Here is a 15,516-nt window from a genome sequence, read left to right as displayed (position 1 = left end):
GGTCAGTGCACCCTATATCATGACACTTTTTCTACAAACTATTCACAGATTTTTCTTGAATATCTTGGCAAAGCTATAGAATAATCACAATACATTTATTAGATCGATAGAGTTGTTACTCTTAACACAAAATTAACTTGTCACTAGGGACGAAACTAAGATTTTTCATTGAGAGGCCAGAGAAAACCTAATTTTGACAAGGATCCCCTCGTTCCGTCATTGTCTATTAGACTGTGACGACATAAAAGTAGTATAAACAAGTTTTCAAGATACATATAAAAAACTGTAATATGAGATTATATGGCTAAAGACCCAAAGATCCAATACACAATGGAATAATGTTACAGACCATAAGTAAAGAGATTGAATGTTTTCTGACAATTTACTCTGAGAATATGCGCGTTTATGGTTGGACTTTCAAAAGTTACCGGCCTTCCATAGTTGAAATCGTTGCACCATTCAGAGAACATATTTGTGGCTTGTTGTTCACTGGGTTTGCCTTTGACATACTTCTCACATTCAAGAAAGCAGGTTCTTTGGGATAAGGTAGAACTACACTTTCATTGCTAAGCATAGGAACAACGTCAGACATGGTCGGTCTATCATCTGCACTTTCTTGAACACAAAGGAGAGCTATGTTAACATATCTTAATACCATCTGCATAGAGGATATATCATCAAGTAGTGGATCCACCAAATCTGATCCCCTATCATTTGTCCATAATTCCCATGCCTTAAAATCCCAAAACAAAGAAGAAGAGGAAAATTACAAAATGTTAGAATGATGGTAAATGATTAAATACATAATTTTCTATTAGTTTAAGCTTTTGACACCAATAATATGTTCTATACGATCTATTTCGTGTTCTAAAATTTCAAGAATAGAGGACTAAATTTGTTTTAATGGCAATAATGCACATTTGTTCAACAACTCCCGGTTATGAATCAAAGTAAATTATAAGTGTTTTCAATTTCTACAACAAAAAATGCAAATAAGATACTCACATATCCAATAAGATGAAGACAGTCATGTTGATAAAAACCAGTATTCTTCTTGCCACTCACAATTTCCAACAATAATACGCCAAAACTAAAAACATCGGATTTGATTGAAAAGAGGCCTTCCAAAGCATATTCAGGGGACATATAACCACTGTACACCATCATCAAGTTAAAAATATTAGTAATTGCTACTTTTGTGTTGATTTTTATAATTCAAAAGTTTCCTTAATTATATTACTTACTAAGTGCCAACAATCCTATTTGTATTTGCTTGCGACTCATTTCCGCCAAATATTCTTGCCATCCCGAAATCTGATATCTTGGGATTCATGTCTATGTCCAACAAAATATTGCTTGGCTTCAAGTCCCTATGAATAATCCTTAATCTGGAATACTGATGAAGATAAAGAAGTCCTTGAGCAATTCCTTCAATAACTCTAACACGAGTCCTCCAATTTAATATCCTACGCTTCTCTTGATCTGCTTTACATATATGAGTAAATTGATAATTAGTGAATCAAATGCAAAGGACCATAAAAATCAAACATGCAAAAAGCAAAAAAGAAGAAGAATTATATATATATATATATATAATCAAAATGGGAGATATTACAAACCAAAAAGGAAGAAATCCAAGCTTTTATTGAGCATATACTCATAAATTAGTATTTTTTCATCTCGTTCAATGCAGCAGCCCAGAAGTCTAACAAGATTCCTGTGTTGAAGCTTGGCTATGAGCATTGCTTCATTTTTTAGCTCCTCCCAACCTTGCCCGGATCTTTTTGATAATCTTTTTACAGCTACCTCATTCCCTTTTAGCAATATTCCCTGAAATTATTTGTTGTTATAAAGAATACAAAATACAAAAAAATAGTGAGTTACATTCATAGGAAATATACATTACCAATGATAAAGAGTAAAACCTTTTAGCTCTTAAACAAACAATCCATTTTGAGAAATAAGAATTGAATGCAATATTTTGTTGTTGTGGAATCTCTAGTCCTTGAGCCAAGACTAGAGACCAGGGGCGGAACTAGGATTTGAGGTATGGGGGGGATGGAAATTTTTTTTTTTTTTTGGTTGAGGAGATGGACGGACTTATATAAATAAAAAAACATATAAATACACATAATTTCTTTATATGTATGTTTGTATAAAATAAAAGCATAGAAATGCTGCATCTAATCTCATGGCATCACAAATACACAATAATATAAATAACTAGGAAAATAGATTAGAATTAAAAAAAAAATTAAAAAAAAAAAAAAAAACTAGCAAAATAGCTTAGAATAAAAATAAATAAATAAATAAAACTAGCATAACATAATAAATTTAACACGATTTATAGGGTCCAAGAAAAAAAGTACCTTTGAGCGTGAACTATTTTTCCTAACAATCTCCATAATCCCCAAATAACAAGAAGAGAAATGTTAAGAGTCGAGTCAAACAATTGCGCAATCATAAATAATTAAATCATCTAATTTGTGATGTCAAACAAATGTTGTAAACCTAAATGACGTCAAATAACTATGCAAAAAACTGATTGTTGGTTAGAAGCTACTCAAAGAACCCAAATCATTTAACTTTTTTTTTTTCACATATTCAGTCAAAGTCCTAAATCCAATTGAGTTTTTAATTAGAAGCGAACTAGAATATATAGGGAAATTAAATAAATTGGGTATTTTAGGTTTTTTATATCGAAGGAGGGGGCAAAGTTAATATATATATATATATATATAAAGAATTAAAAGGGAACACAAATATTATTTTTTTTGGGGGGGGAGCAAAACTATAAAAAAATAATTAAAATGGACACATATATTATTTTGGGGGAGCAAAACTAAGAAAAAAAATTAAAAGGGGATATAAATATTATTTTGGGGGGACAAGATATCATTTTGGAGGGACAAATTTATAAAATGGGTAGATTTTTAAGGCAATTTAAGATAATTTGGAAAGATTTTGGAGGGACATTCGCGTCCCCCCAACACAAGCTGCAAGTCCGCCCCTGCTAGAGACTGATATCCATTGACACCTTAAGAGTCTTTAAGTGAGACCATAACATAGCATTTCGGGACATGATCACTCAGCCAAAAGCTTAAGCTTATGAGTTTGGACACAACTTTACTATATTAACCATCCAAACTTCTTATATCTTTCCAAAGTAGACTTCAATCATTTTACACTCACACATGCATGTATATTCAACATCAACTATTAATTGATTGAAAAACATATATTAATTATCCAACTACATATAAGAAAATCACACACCAAGCAAAATTTTATCTTTCAAATCTCACACACAATAAAAGTTTGTCTGAATTGGTATACTTAGTGGTTCACAGCATACACAACAACAAAAGTGGACATTGAAGCATACCTTGTAAACAGGTCCAAAACCACCCTCTCCGAGCTTATTTGCAAGTGAGAAATTACCAGTAGCAGCAGAAACACTTGCAAAACTGAATAATGGCATTTGGACTTCTCCATTTCCACTATCTCCATCCTCTGAGTTATTAGCCTTTTGGGTCGTGTCCAAATCTAAAAGTAACAAATCCTCCCCTGCATTTTAGAACGACACATGTTTAGGGATATAAGTGAAGATTGCTAAAAGAACGTTGTGAGCCATTCTTTACTCACCCTTCCTTCTGAGCTTTCTTCTCCTCACATAATAAACAAAAAGGCCCAATGTAACAACCACTGCAATAGATGACGTCGGCACGACAATTTTCCACAATTGGTTCTTAAATCCTGGATCTGTTACAATTCCATTGGTTGCGTTTGTGTCTGCAAAAAGAAATCAGACAAATAAATAAAATATAGGAAGAAAACACCAGAAAAGTAATAAAAGTCACCAATAACTGAAATAAATACCTTTGGAAACCAAGTCCGCTCCAGCAAGTTTCAGGTAGAAGTCGTTTGTAAATGTATTATTTGCTAAGAATTGTTTCATATTTAAAAGAGGGCCATACCATACCAGGCAGCGATGCTCTTTGTCATAAGCATAACCATGACAAGAGCATTGTTTCAAGCAAGCTGATTCACACTCTGAAGGACGGCCATCGTACCAATGCTGGTGGTTAGTGGGCAAAAAAACATTAGACATTCGAAGAAACCCATCTTTCTGAGCACCATCAATGCACAAAATTGTATTTCTTATGCATCCTTGATCCGGATAGGCTTTGAATCCTAGCAAACAGTCACATTTAAAAACTGCATCTGCAGTCTCATTGCATATGCTGAAATCGCCGCAGACTGGATAACTCCCATTCGTCGTTGAGTTCCAATATAGGCCGCCTTTTATCTCACTTTCCAGAAAAAAGTTCCCGGATATATCGAACCGTATACTTGTAATATCATTGGTGTAGTTACTAGGCCAAGTAATGTAGTCCCCATCAATCACGAATATATCAGCTAGAACGCCACTGAGTGAACTAATCCAGTATGGTTCCGAGTCCTCCGTTACGATTAGTTCTTTCCGAGAACCCAGATAATGCAGGGAGAAACGACCAGAAGCAGGGTCTTGGATACTTGTATTTGATGTTAATGACCATCCTGTCTTAGCGTCTTTAAGCGTCATTCCAGGCAAAAGAGTATCAGTAGGATAGTCGAAGCTTTGCCACAAAATATGTGAGGCCCTGTTTTTCAGTACAAGATTACCTGTATCTAATAGCCTGGCATAGGTATCGTTGCCACCTGAAGTGTTAGTCAGAGTGTAGAGCAATGTGCCACCGGATATTACAAGGTTCCCATCCGGATTGAAGGTAAGAACGGAAGGGTCCGAAGAGGACGCTAGGAATGACTCCTCCCTGTTTGCAACCCAAAGCACGTTGCGGCCCTGATAACCATTATGGTACCATATTCCCACGTAAGAGACTGTCGAGTTTTCTGGAGAAAAGAAACCAAGTTCGTACCTTCCATTTTGCAGATACAATGGTCTCCGAGGTGTTTAGTGATTGGCCTGGTCGGATAGTATCAGTGGTGCTACAATTAATTTTATTGTTGTTGTGCAAACAGAACAAGAGCGACGAATCGTTGCTCCATCCCATCCCCTTCTGCAGCAGAAGGTTCCCGGATATATCCAACCGTATTCTTCTAATTTCAAATGTACTTGGCCAAGTAAAGTAGTCCCCATCAATCACGAATATATCAGCAAGGTGATCAATGAGTGGACTACTCCAGTATTGTTCAGACCCCTTCCTTAAGATTAGTTCTTTCTGAGAACCCAGATAATGCAGAGAGAAAAGACCAGTAGCTGGGTTTTCATCACTTTGCCACGATGTTAATGACCATCCTGTCTTAGCATCTTTAAGCTTCATTCCGGGCAAAATAGTGTCAGTAGGATAGTCAAAGCTTTGCCACAAAATATGTGAGGCCCTGTTTTTCAGTACAAGATTACCTGTATCTAATAGCCTGGCATACGTATCGTTGCCACCTGAAGTGTTAGTCAGAGCGTACTGCAATCCGCTACCGGATATTACAAGATTCCCCTCTGGATTGAAGGTAAGAACGGAAGAGGACGTTAGGAATGAGTCGTCCCTGTTTGCAACCCAAACTACTATGGCTCCAGAAACATTATAGTACCATATTCCCACATAATACTTTGTCGAATTTTCTGTAGAAAAGAAACCAAGTTCGTACCTTGCATTGGAAGATACAATGGTCTCCGAGGTGTTTAGTGATTGGCCTGGTCGGATAGCATCAGTGGTGCTACAATTAATATTATTGTTGTAGTGCAAACAGAACGAGAACCAATAGTCGCTATCTGAACCTGTCGTCCATGTCTGCAGCAGAAGGTTCCCGGATATATCCAACCGCATTCTTCTAATTTCATCGGTACTAGGCCAAGTAAGGTAGTCCCCATCAATCACCAATATATCAGCAAGGTGATCAATGAGTGGACTACTCCAGTATGGTTTAGACCCCTTCATTAAGACTACTTCTTTCCGAGAACCCTGATAGTGCAGAGAGAAAAGACCAGGAGCTGGGTCTACATCACTTTTCCATGATGTTAATGACCATCCTGTCTTAGCATCTTTAAGCTTCATTCCGGGCAAAATAGTGTCAGTAGGATAGTCAAAGCTTTGCCACAAAATATGTGAGGCCGTGTTTGTGAGTATAAGATTACCTGTATCTAATAGCTTGGCATAGGTATCGTTGCCACCTGAAGTGTTTGTCACAACGTACAACAAACTGCCATCGGATATTACAAGATTCCCATCCCGGTTGAAGGTAAGAACCGCAGAGGAATTTGGGAATGGGTGCTCCCTGTTTGCAACCCAAACTATATCGTCGTATGACGCGTACCGATATGTATACTTATATATAACCACGTAATGCTTGGTCGAGTATTCTGGAGAAAAAAAACCAAGTCTGAAGGTTCCATTGGCAGATACAATGGTCTCCGAGGTGTTTAGTGAGTAGCCTCGCCGGAAACCTGGTCGGATAGTATCAGGGAAGATGGTAGCATTGGTGAAGTGCAAAGCAAGGCAGAATAAAAGCGGGAGGGAAGCAATAAGAGGGGAAATTATTAAAGGACTCATATTCGTATGATAATTAATGAGGCAGCTAATGCAATGCTCTTTGCACACACAATTGTATATATAATTTTATGGTGTAGTTGGATATCCAGTTTTGGGTTTAGAGTTTGACCAGCCTGCAATTTCGCACGAGCTTTCCTATAAAAAAGATATTGTACATAGCTTTTTTATTTTATTTTTTTTCTTTTTGAGAAAAAAAAAAAAAAAAACGGCGTTGTTTCGACTCTCCAGTCAAGCTAACATTTGAACAATAATAAAAAGTGTTTGGTTTGATATAGAAGTGAAATAAATTTTAATTTTTTTTTGTGAAAAAAAAGTAATATATATATATATATATATATATATATATATATATATATATATATATATAAAGAAATGATTTTAATTTTTTATTTAAAAAAATGAAAAAAAAAAAAATAGATGGAGAAGACTTTGCCAAATACAGCAGAAGACACGCCACCCTCAAACATTCATTACTCACGTTCGCCCACCTTCTAAATTCTGTGCATTGTGTTTTTTTTTTTTAAGTGAATGAACAGTATTTTTCTGGTCATGAGCTTTCTAATGAAAAGTTTGGAAATTTATCTTGATTTAAAAATTATCCATCGATTTCAATTCGTCATTTGAATTTTCGATGGTTAATTGAATCAAATCATTTCATAGTCATAAAATGCATCTCTAAACCTAGCTAGATTTAAGAAGGTGGCCCCCTATAACACTTCTCGTATGTCCGGAAGATCAATCTCGATTCCATTGTAGAAAAGTGGATCCTTTCAAAATTAACTTCAACATTGTTATTAAACCCACCTTAATTCTTTGCTCAAGCTGTTGTTTGTCATGATTCTCTTAGGCATATTATTAAAATTGTATCACAAATTAGCCGCCCAGCTGATCCTAATTTTGGCAAAGCTCTTGTTGTCCTTCTTGGTGCTCAGCTGGCCCGATTTATGGGGCTCCTCTCCTTCTCTCTTGAAGGTAATTCTTTGGTGGTCATTTTGGCGTTTCAACAGCCCGACCTTACCCAGGATTGGCATATCTCTCCACCATCCCTTCCTCTTCTTCCTGTAAAGATAGGAAAATTAATCGAAATAGAAATTTCTATTTAAATTAAAAACTTAATTATAGAAAGAAGAACAGGCTGAAAAACATCTCGCTCTCTTTAAAAATAGCAAAGATTTACATACAGACAAGTGGAAAACAGAAGCGGGGTAATTTTTATCCATTTACCTGAACAAACCTAATAGCCACCTCAATCCAATCATGCAAGAGCTGAGACGAGACAACCTAGTCTTTCACGGCCATCACTATGTTTACACTAGGTGACCTTTAACTTTTCTTTTTGTTTCATTTTTTTTTTGTTTTTTTTTTTTTATTAAGAGGCATAATTATATTTTTACACAATTTCTGTATGTATTTACCAAAAAGTTTGATGGGTGTCTCTAAATGATGTGTCACCATTCCATGAGTTGATGACACATTTCACAAAATAATAAATCTCATGAAATGATGACACATCATTTGGAAACAAATTTTTGGAAAAAAAAAATTGGGATGTGTAGTACTTCTCCAATTTTATTATGAACCCAAACTCGGACCTCAAATCTTCTAAATCAAAATTTAAAGTCTTACAATGAAATGATCAAAGTAGATGGATTCTCATTTGATTTTTCACTTCTGGCCCTTAAGAACCCAGACCTTTTGGCTGGTCTCATTTGAAAGTTATAAGCAGAGTGAAGGCCATCTTGTTAGAGTAATAATAAAGTAATTAAATTTACTTCTTCTTATAAAGTTAAGTTTTTTGGGACAAGTGATGGTTTAATATAGTATCAGAGCCAAAGGTTTATAATTGAACTTTGACTCCATCAAATTCACCCTCTATTTTCAAGTAAATATTCCACATGCATGTTGGCCCTCACTTATTAAAAAAGAATTTGAACTCACACGTGAAGGAAAGTGTTAGAATAATTATTAAGTGATTAAATTTACCTTTTCTTATAAGCTTAAGTTTTTGGGATAATTGGTCTATCAATCATAAGGTCCAACCACTTGGGCAAACATCTATATAAAGAAATTTTTTATTTAATTTGATCAACATTACCTACACAAATTGTTAACCTCCATACGTGAATTTGATCTTCTTTTTTTTCTTTTTTTTTTTCATGTAAAACTTTCAGCAACATCAAAGTTTAAAAGCAGCAGAAAGCCAAAGACATGGGAATGTCTCCATCATGGGTATTTCTACACCCTGGTTCACGGCATTCTTAAATGTTTGCACATGTGACATGTCATATCTCTATCATCTCTACTTCTATTAATTTCTACATGCACCCTGGTGCACGGCATTGTACAGCCAGATGAAGACATGCACATTTCATCACAATCTTCTCAAACATGACCAAACTTTCCTGATGTAAAGACATTGCAGTCTTCTTCAAGACTTTTCTACACCCTTGTGCACGGCGTTCCTAAACCAAGTCAAGTCTCTTCAGTACTCCATGTGCAAACGGGTGTGTTTGGGAAATGTTTTTGTTTGTAAGTTTTTTATTTAAATAGTAATAAAAAATGATTAATGTGATATAAAGGTATTGACTTCGATCTGTTAAAAAAAAAAAAAAAAAAAAAAAGAAAGTTGCTCATGAACAACAGCATATAAGGGAAGCAATATGAGGGGAAATTCTAGGCCGCAAGTGTATATGGTGTAGTGGGATATCCTGTTTTGGGTTTAGAGTTCGACCAGGCTGCAATTTCTCGTGAGCTTTCCTATCAAAAACATATTGTAGCTTTTTTACTTTCATGTTAGAAACCGCGTTGTTTCGACTCTCCAATCAAGTCAAGTCAAGCTAAGGCTTATTGCATCTGTCCCCAAAAAGAGTTGGAGGAAATGGAAAAATGTTTTAATAATATTGGCACTCTCATTTTTAGATACATTTAGTTAAAGGGTTAAATACCTCATATCCTTTGGAGTTTGGTAACTTTATTTTTTTTTCTCTGAGGTTTCATTTTTATCACAGGAGGTCCATATGGTTTTGATAATAGACAAAATTAGTTCTCTGTCAGTTGACCGTTAGTTGACTTAACGGAATTCCACGTAGACCAATCAAATGTTGACACGTGGCACCTATTTAATTTTTTTTTTAAATTAAAAAAAACGTATTTTCCAAAAAAACAAAAAAAAATTTGGGGTGGCTCCTTGGCCATTTGGGGGTGGCTCGGCCACCCCCTTTGGCCATGGGGGTGGCCAGGCCATCTGGCCGGATGGCCACCCCCTTGGCTCCAAGGGGGTGGCCGAAACCACCCCAATGGGTCCTAGGAGCCACCCCCATGGAGCCTAGGGGGTAGCCGAAACCACCCCCAATGATCCTTGGAGCAAAGGGGGTGGCCCCATCCGGCCAGATTGCCACCCCCAAATGGCCAAGGGGTGGCTCCCAATTTTTTTTTCTTTTTTTTTTTTCGAAAATACTTTTTTTTTAATTAAAAAAAAATTAAATATGTGCCACGTGTCAACATTTGATTGGTCAACGTGGAATTCCATTAAGTCAACTGACGGAGGGCTAACTTGGTCTATTATCAAAACCACAGGGACCTCCTGTGATAAAAATGAAACTCAAGAAAAAAAAAAAAAAAAAGTTGTCAAACCCTATGGGGGTTTGAGGTATTTAACCCTTAGTTAAAATAGAGAATTATTTAAAGAGTTTGATGTATAGTGTTTTTAAAAAGTGGCTAGTTGTCAACTTGGCATCATGACGCTTCTGTTAATTGGCTAATGATACTAATAAACCCTAGAGGAGTCCTGATGTTATTACTTAAAGGTCCTGGCATTACTCAATGACCTGCATACGTTTGAAAGATTTTTCACATGCAAAGTTAGGATTTTTCATTCTTTCTTTATATAAGGATGTCTATAGAAGCCTAAAAGCAAGATTGTCTTTAGAAAAAGCTTTATTTTTAAGGTTAATAACTTTTTTGGTATTTGAATTTTCTCTTTTTTATTTTTCCTCCCCTGAGTTTTAAATCGGTATAAATCTAGTACTCAACCTATGAGAAAATACAAAATCAATACATTCGTCAGTTCCAATTAACGGAATTTCCACAATTTGATGAATTACTATTAAAATACAAAAATGATACAAAATAAACTTTTAGCATTACTCGACGCTAGTCTCATAAGTACTACAAGTACCCTTTGTGTCTTTTCAAAAATAATGTGACTTTTAAAATTACTATTAAAATTTAATAATAATTTTAAAAGTCAAGACAATTTTAAGAGACAAAAATAATATAAGAACTACAATTGTAGCATTGCCCTAGTCTCATAATGTAAACAAGTCAACTCGACTTATGGTAAGTAGGTGGGATTCTTGTCAAGATGATAAATGCAAAGCCAATATTTGACGTGGCAAATTGATTTTCACACACATACCTCTCCACGCGTTAACTTTTGCAATCATTTTGCCTAAAACTGGTACACATATACATTTCTTCGTATTAAATTAGGATTCTTTAAAATTCTTAGGATATTAAGAATTCAACATTAATTTATTTCCTCAACAATCGTTATCATATTTATTCATATTTTATAAGTGATAAGCTGATATGATTAAATCTAAATCATTTAATATGAAAATAATATTTGATATTTTAAGAAATATACTCAGTAGAATACCGTGGTGCTTGGACTCTCCAGTCCAAATAATTTTTCACGAGTCAAAAGGATGATCATGCCAAGGCTCTGTTTTTTTTTCAAGATATATTATCCCCTGTTGCTAAACAATTAACCCCTCTCATTTTGCACTCCATTTCTCACTTTCATCCTAAGAAAAAATGGATAATTACTGGCTTTGCATAGGTCCCGTAAGAGTACCAAAAACAAGTGGGAAGAAAAAACTTGACAAGCTTACAACTTAGAAAATGTTTCTAGTTTCATCAAAACTTACACACATAAGTCTATCAGCTAATTTTCCAGGAGGCGTAGAAATTGAAGTCGCGAGTCTATTAACTAATTTTGCCTAGTACCCATGAAGAAGGTTAAACCTCACTCATCTAACTGATTAGGATGCTGCTGCTTCAAAACTTCAGCGTATTCTGCATAGTTTGATAAAAAAGCAGACCTATGTTCATCCTGTACATGTCCTGCAAAATCCCATCAGAGTACGTACATCAACTGCACAGCAAGTAATCCGCCCATTCATTGTTGATTGTCTTGGTTTCAATATAATGCTTTTCCCCATTTGTCTCTAACCTTATTTTGTTTCTAGGATGTGGAGTGGAAAATCAATTGAAAAAATAAATAAGAAAAAGGAGAAACTATACTTAATCTCCTCAATTTACAACCTTATTTGCAATGTCCTAATTTTTTTTTTTTTTTTTTATTTGGTGAATGTACCCTACCGATTTACCAAAGGAGTTGCCATGTGCCCTTTTTGCCCTAAAAAAGACAAAAATACCCATAAAAGTTCCAAAAAGACAAAAACACCCCAAAAATCCAAAAAAAATAAAAAACAAAAAACACCTAACTCACAATCACGCCTAAATCCTAATGAGAGGGGTGACATTGCAAACTTTTAAAAGTTTAATACACTAAATTGATAGTTTTTGAATTTTACAATATAAAAGCGATGAAAGTTCAAGGACTTTTTTAATTCTTTATTTGTTACTGGGTGATGAGAAAGGAAAAGGAAAATGAATATATAAGCTTAAAAAACTAAATAGCTTTCAATTTTTTGCTCTTGATATTTGGAGAATTTATCTAAGAGCTTTCAAAATGAGCTCTTCAAATTTTTTTCTAAACTTAACTATTAAAATCTAGTTTAGTTGATTTAGTTAGTCAATTTTCAAAACTACTGAATATTAAACTCTCTAAATATTTGTTTACTTTAATTAAATATTATATTTTATTGATCAATGAAACCAACTTTTGGCCATTTGCATTAAAAATCTACTTTAATTGAAAGAAAGACAAAAAAAAAAAAGAAAATGTAGTATGAAAGAGAGAATATTTAAAAATAAATAATTTCCACTTTCGAACCCTTTATATTTAGAGAGCAATATTATCATCTAGAGTTAAATTTGTTAAATGACATTTTTTTTTTTTATGAATTTTTTAAATTTGAAGAATGATGTAAAAGTAGCTTGAATTAATTAAGTGCTTGGCACAATCCAAGTAGAAGTGGGATTGCACTGGCCGACCCAACTCTCTCCTTGTTGAACTGCAAATCAAGGCAGAATAAAAGCAAAAGGGAAGCAATAATGAGGCAGCACAATCCAAGTATATATATATGTGGTGTTCTTGGATCCTGTTTCGGGTTTAGAGTTCGACCTGGCTGCAATTTCTTGTGAGCTTTCTTATGAAAACTGTGGAGATTGTAGTCTTTAATTTCTACTTTCTGGTTACATTTTCCACACGACTGAAACCGTGTTGTTTCGACTCTCCAGTCTAGCTGTCGTGCGGACTTGTATTTCAACAACTCAAGCGGTGCCCCAAATTATAGGACAAAGTCCATTTGTTGAGCCAAATTATAAATTCTATAAAGAAATTATAGAATTTCTTCATTCTACATGAAGTTTGTAATAGAGGTACATTATAGAATTAACGTTCGAACTCAAAACTTCAGCTTCTATATTAAATCATCAATTATTCAAAACTTAAACGGATAGAAAACATTAAATTTATTCTTTTAATTAATATTCCAACTTACTTGAAGCCTTTTATACGTTTATGATTTGTCTCATTTCTTAAAGGGGTCACTAGTCCACGTTAAACTTGTCCCATTAGGATCACATATCAATCAACCTTAGGTTGTCTGTATGCTTTTCTGTAGAATGTGGAATGTGGTTGTCTGTAGAATGTGGAATGCTTTCCCATTAGGATTACATATCAATCAACTTTGTTTAAGAGCTAAAGGTTGTCTGTAGAATGTGGATCCTTGATTAAACTTAAAGTTCTTCGAGAGCAAGCTGAAAATGATAGAGATATTAATACTTCTTCATTTCTTAGCACGTGTTTGACTATGCTTGTGAATGTGGTAGCTTGATTCATTGTTGATTGTCTTGGTTTCAATGCTTTTCCCCATTTGTCTCTAACCTTATTTTGTTTCTTGTATGTGGAGTGGAAAATCAATTGAAAAAATAAATAAGAAAAAAGAGAAACTATACTAAATCTCCTCAATTTACAACCTCATTTGCAATGTCCTAAAATTTTTTTAATTTAGTGAATGTACCCTACCGATTCACCAAACGAGTTGCCATGTGCCCTTTTTAAAAAGACAAAAATACCCATAAACGTTCCAAAAAGATAAAAACACCCCTAAAATCTAACAAAGGGAAAAAAAAAAAAAATGGTAAAGTCCACATACCTCCCTTCAAACTACCACCCAATTGATAAGTCCCCTCAAAACTAGCAAAAAGATAAAAATGCCTATGTATATATTTCTAAATAAGATAAAAATACCCCTATAAATAAATAAAAAATGAAAAATTTAAATTTAAAAACGACAATTTTAAAAATATTTTAAATGAAAAATTTTAATTTTTTAAAAAGAATATATATTTTTTTTAAATGGAAATTTTTATTTTTCAAAAAAAAAAAAAAAAAAGTTTTCGAAAACGAAATTTTTTATTTTCTTAAACGAAAATTGTTAATTTTTTTTTTAAAAAAAAAAAAACGGAAATTTTTATTTAAAAAAGTTATAAAGCAAAACAAAAATTTTCAATTTTTATAACAAAAAAAAAATTCGAAATTTTTTAATTTTTTACTTATAAAAGGAATTTTTCTTATTTTAAATTTGCCACCCTTTGGATTTTTTTTTTTTTTCCTAGAAGTTTTAGTATATTTTGTTTTTTGGTTTTTTAGTTTTTACTAAAGGTAGTTTCGTCATTGGGGGGAACATTGACAATTTTTGGTAATTTAGGGGGGACATTGTCACAATTGAAAGTTTGGGGGAATATTGTCAATTGGGTAGTAGTTTAAGGGGGATATGTGGACTTTCCTCCCCAAAAAAAAAACCCTAACTCACAGCTACGCCATGGGTGAGTTAGTTTTACTGAATTTTTTTTTTTTTTTTCTTTTCTTTTTGTTCTTTTTTGGATTTTTAGGGGTATTTTTGTCTTTTGGAGGGTAAATGAAGGGTAAATGGGGATATTGCAACCTTAATGGTAGACTAGTAGGCACATTAACTAACACTACAAAAATAAGACCATGAATATAAATATACCAACAAATTCTAGTTCACAGAATGAGTGATGAGAAAATTTTGAACACAAGATTGGAAGATTACCTATTACCCTACTTGGAGTGGAGTTCAAGAATCAAAAGCTGCTCTTGTGGGGTAAGATTTCCACGCTTTTTATATCTGGTTTTAGATAATTTAACCCATCTCAATCTGTCAGTTCTCCTCAACCCTTAAAGCAGAGAAGAAAATGGTTAAACAAAAGGCTAATTAATAATCAAATTAATTGCTACATGTTGTATTACTAATAATAAGCAGCTACCTGAACGTTTTGCAAGAAAATTCCAACGGCCCTCACCTTGATGAGTAATATAGTGAATGAGCAATTTCACTAAACAGCTCCCCTGCTTTTGGGATTAATCCCATGCACGCCTTGGCAAAGATATACATTTCATTGGTTGCAGTGGGTTTGAACAACTTCTGGTTGCATCCGCCTCAAGTATTCTCTAAGCTCGCGTATATGTATTTCCTTCCAGTATCTGTGGAATCTTTTGATCTTCTGATATACATTTTACTGCATACTAAGAAAGTTTGAGATGAAATTGCCTAATGGCCTCTTTTGTTGCTATATTTACAATTGCATAATGGGGATTTTTTTTTTTTTTTGTTACAAAACAATACTAGAATCTAAAACAATCATTCAACATCGATACATGTACTCCAGAGAAGCAATGTAACATCTTTCTAAGAAAACATTGTATTAGTATGTGTTGAGTCCCATGATAAATGTGTATTAGGTCGAATTG

General features: G+C 34.0%; 1 protein-coding gene across 3 annotated transcripts; it reads right to left on the bottom strand.

The window, feature by feature from the left end:
• Nucleotides 1-276: 276 nt before the first annotated feature.
• LOC132174586 (G-type lectin S-receptor-like serine/threonine-protein kinase At4g03230) lies at nt 277-6,548 on the bottom strand. 3 transcript variants are annotated; one of them, XM_088514228.1, is made up of 9 exons: nt 6,443-6,548; nt 5,180-5,692; nt 3,880-4,479; nt 3,646-3,756; nt 3,386-3,567; nt 1,620-1,830; nt 1,245-1,482; nt 1,006-1,153; nt 277-733 (listed from the first exon to the last, which is right to left on the bottom strand). In XM_088514228.1, the coding sequence occupies exons 1-9, from the start codon at nt 6,546-6,548 to the stop codon at nt 425-427; spliced, it is 2,418 nt and encodes an 805-aa protein (XP_088370354.1). In that variant the 3' UTR covers nt 277-424. The 3 variants fall into 3 exon arrangements, with proteins under 3 accessions (XP_088370354.1, XP_088370353.1, XP_088370352.1); XM_088514227.1 differs by lacking the exon at nt 5,180-5,692 and having other exon boundaries at nt 3,646-3,792; nt 3,880-4,302; nt 5,768-6,548; XM_088514226.1 differs by lacking the exon at nt 5,180-5,692 and having other exon boundaries at nt 3,646-3,792; nt 3,880-4,340; nt 5,788-6,548.
• Between the last annotated feature and the right edge of the window lie 8,968 nt (nt 6,549-15,516).

Source organism: Corylus avellana, chromosome 3, assembly GCF_965113065.1.
Source record: "Corylus avellana chromosome 3, dhCorAvel1.hap1.2, whole genome shotgun sequence".
In the NCBI taxonomy this organism is placed as follows: Eukaryota; Viridiplantae; Streptophyta; class Magnoliopsida; order Fagales; family Betulaceae; genus Corylus; species Corylus avellana.
The sequence above is the reverse complement of the archived record's forward strand: the minus strand, read 5'-3'. Positions and strand labels throughout refer to the sequence as shown.

Excerpts from the sequence above, each read along its gene's own strand:
- LOC132174586 (XM_088514226.1), bottom strand. The coding sequence starts at position 6,548 with ATGAGTCCTTTAATAATTTCCCCTCTTATTGCTTCCCTCCCGCTTTTA. Across the intron at positions 3,793-3,879 it reads AGCGGACTTGGTTTCCAAAG|ACACAAACGCAACCAATGGA; the intron begins GTATTTATTTCA and ends TTCTTTTTGCAG. Across the intron at positions 734-1,005 it reads GTCTTCATCTTATTGGATAT|GCATGGGAATTATGGACAAA; the intron begins GTGAGTATCTTA and ends TGGGATTTTAAG.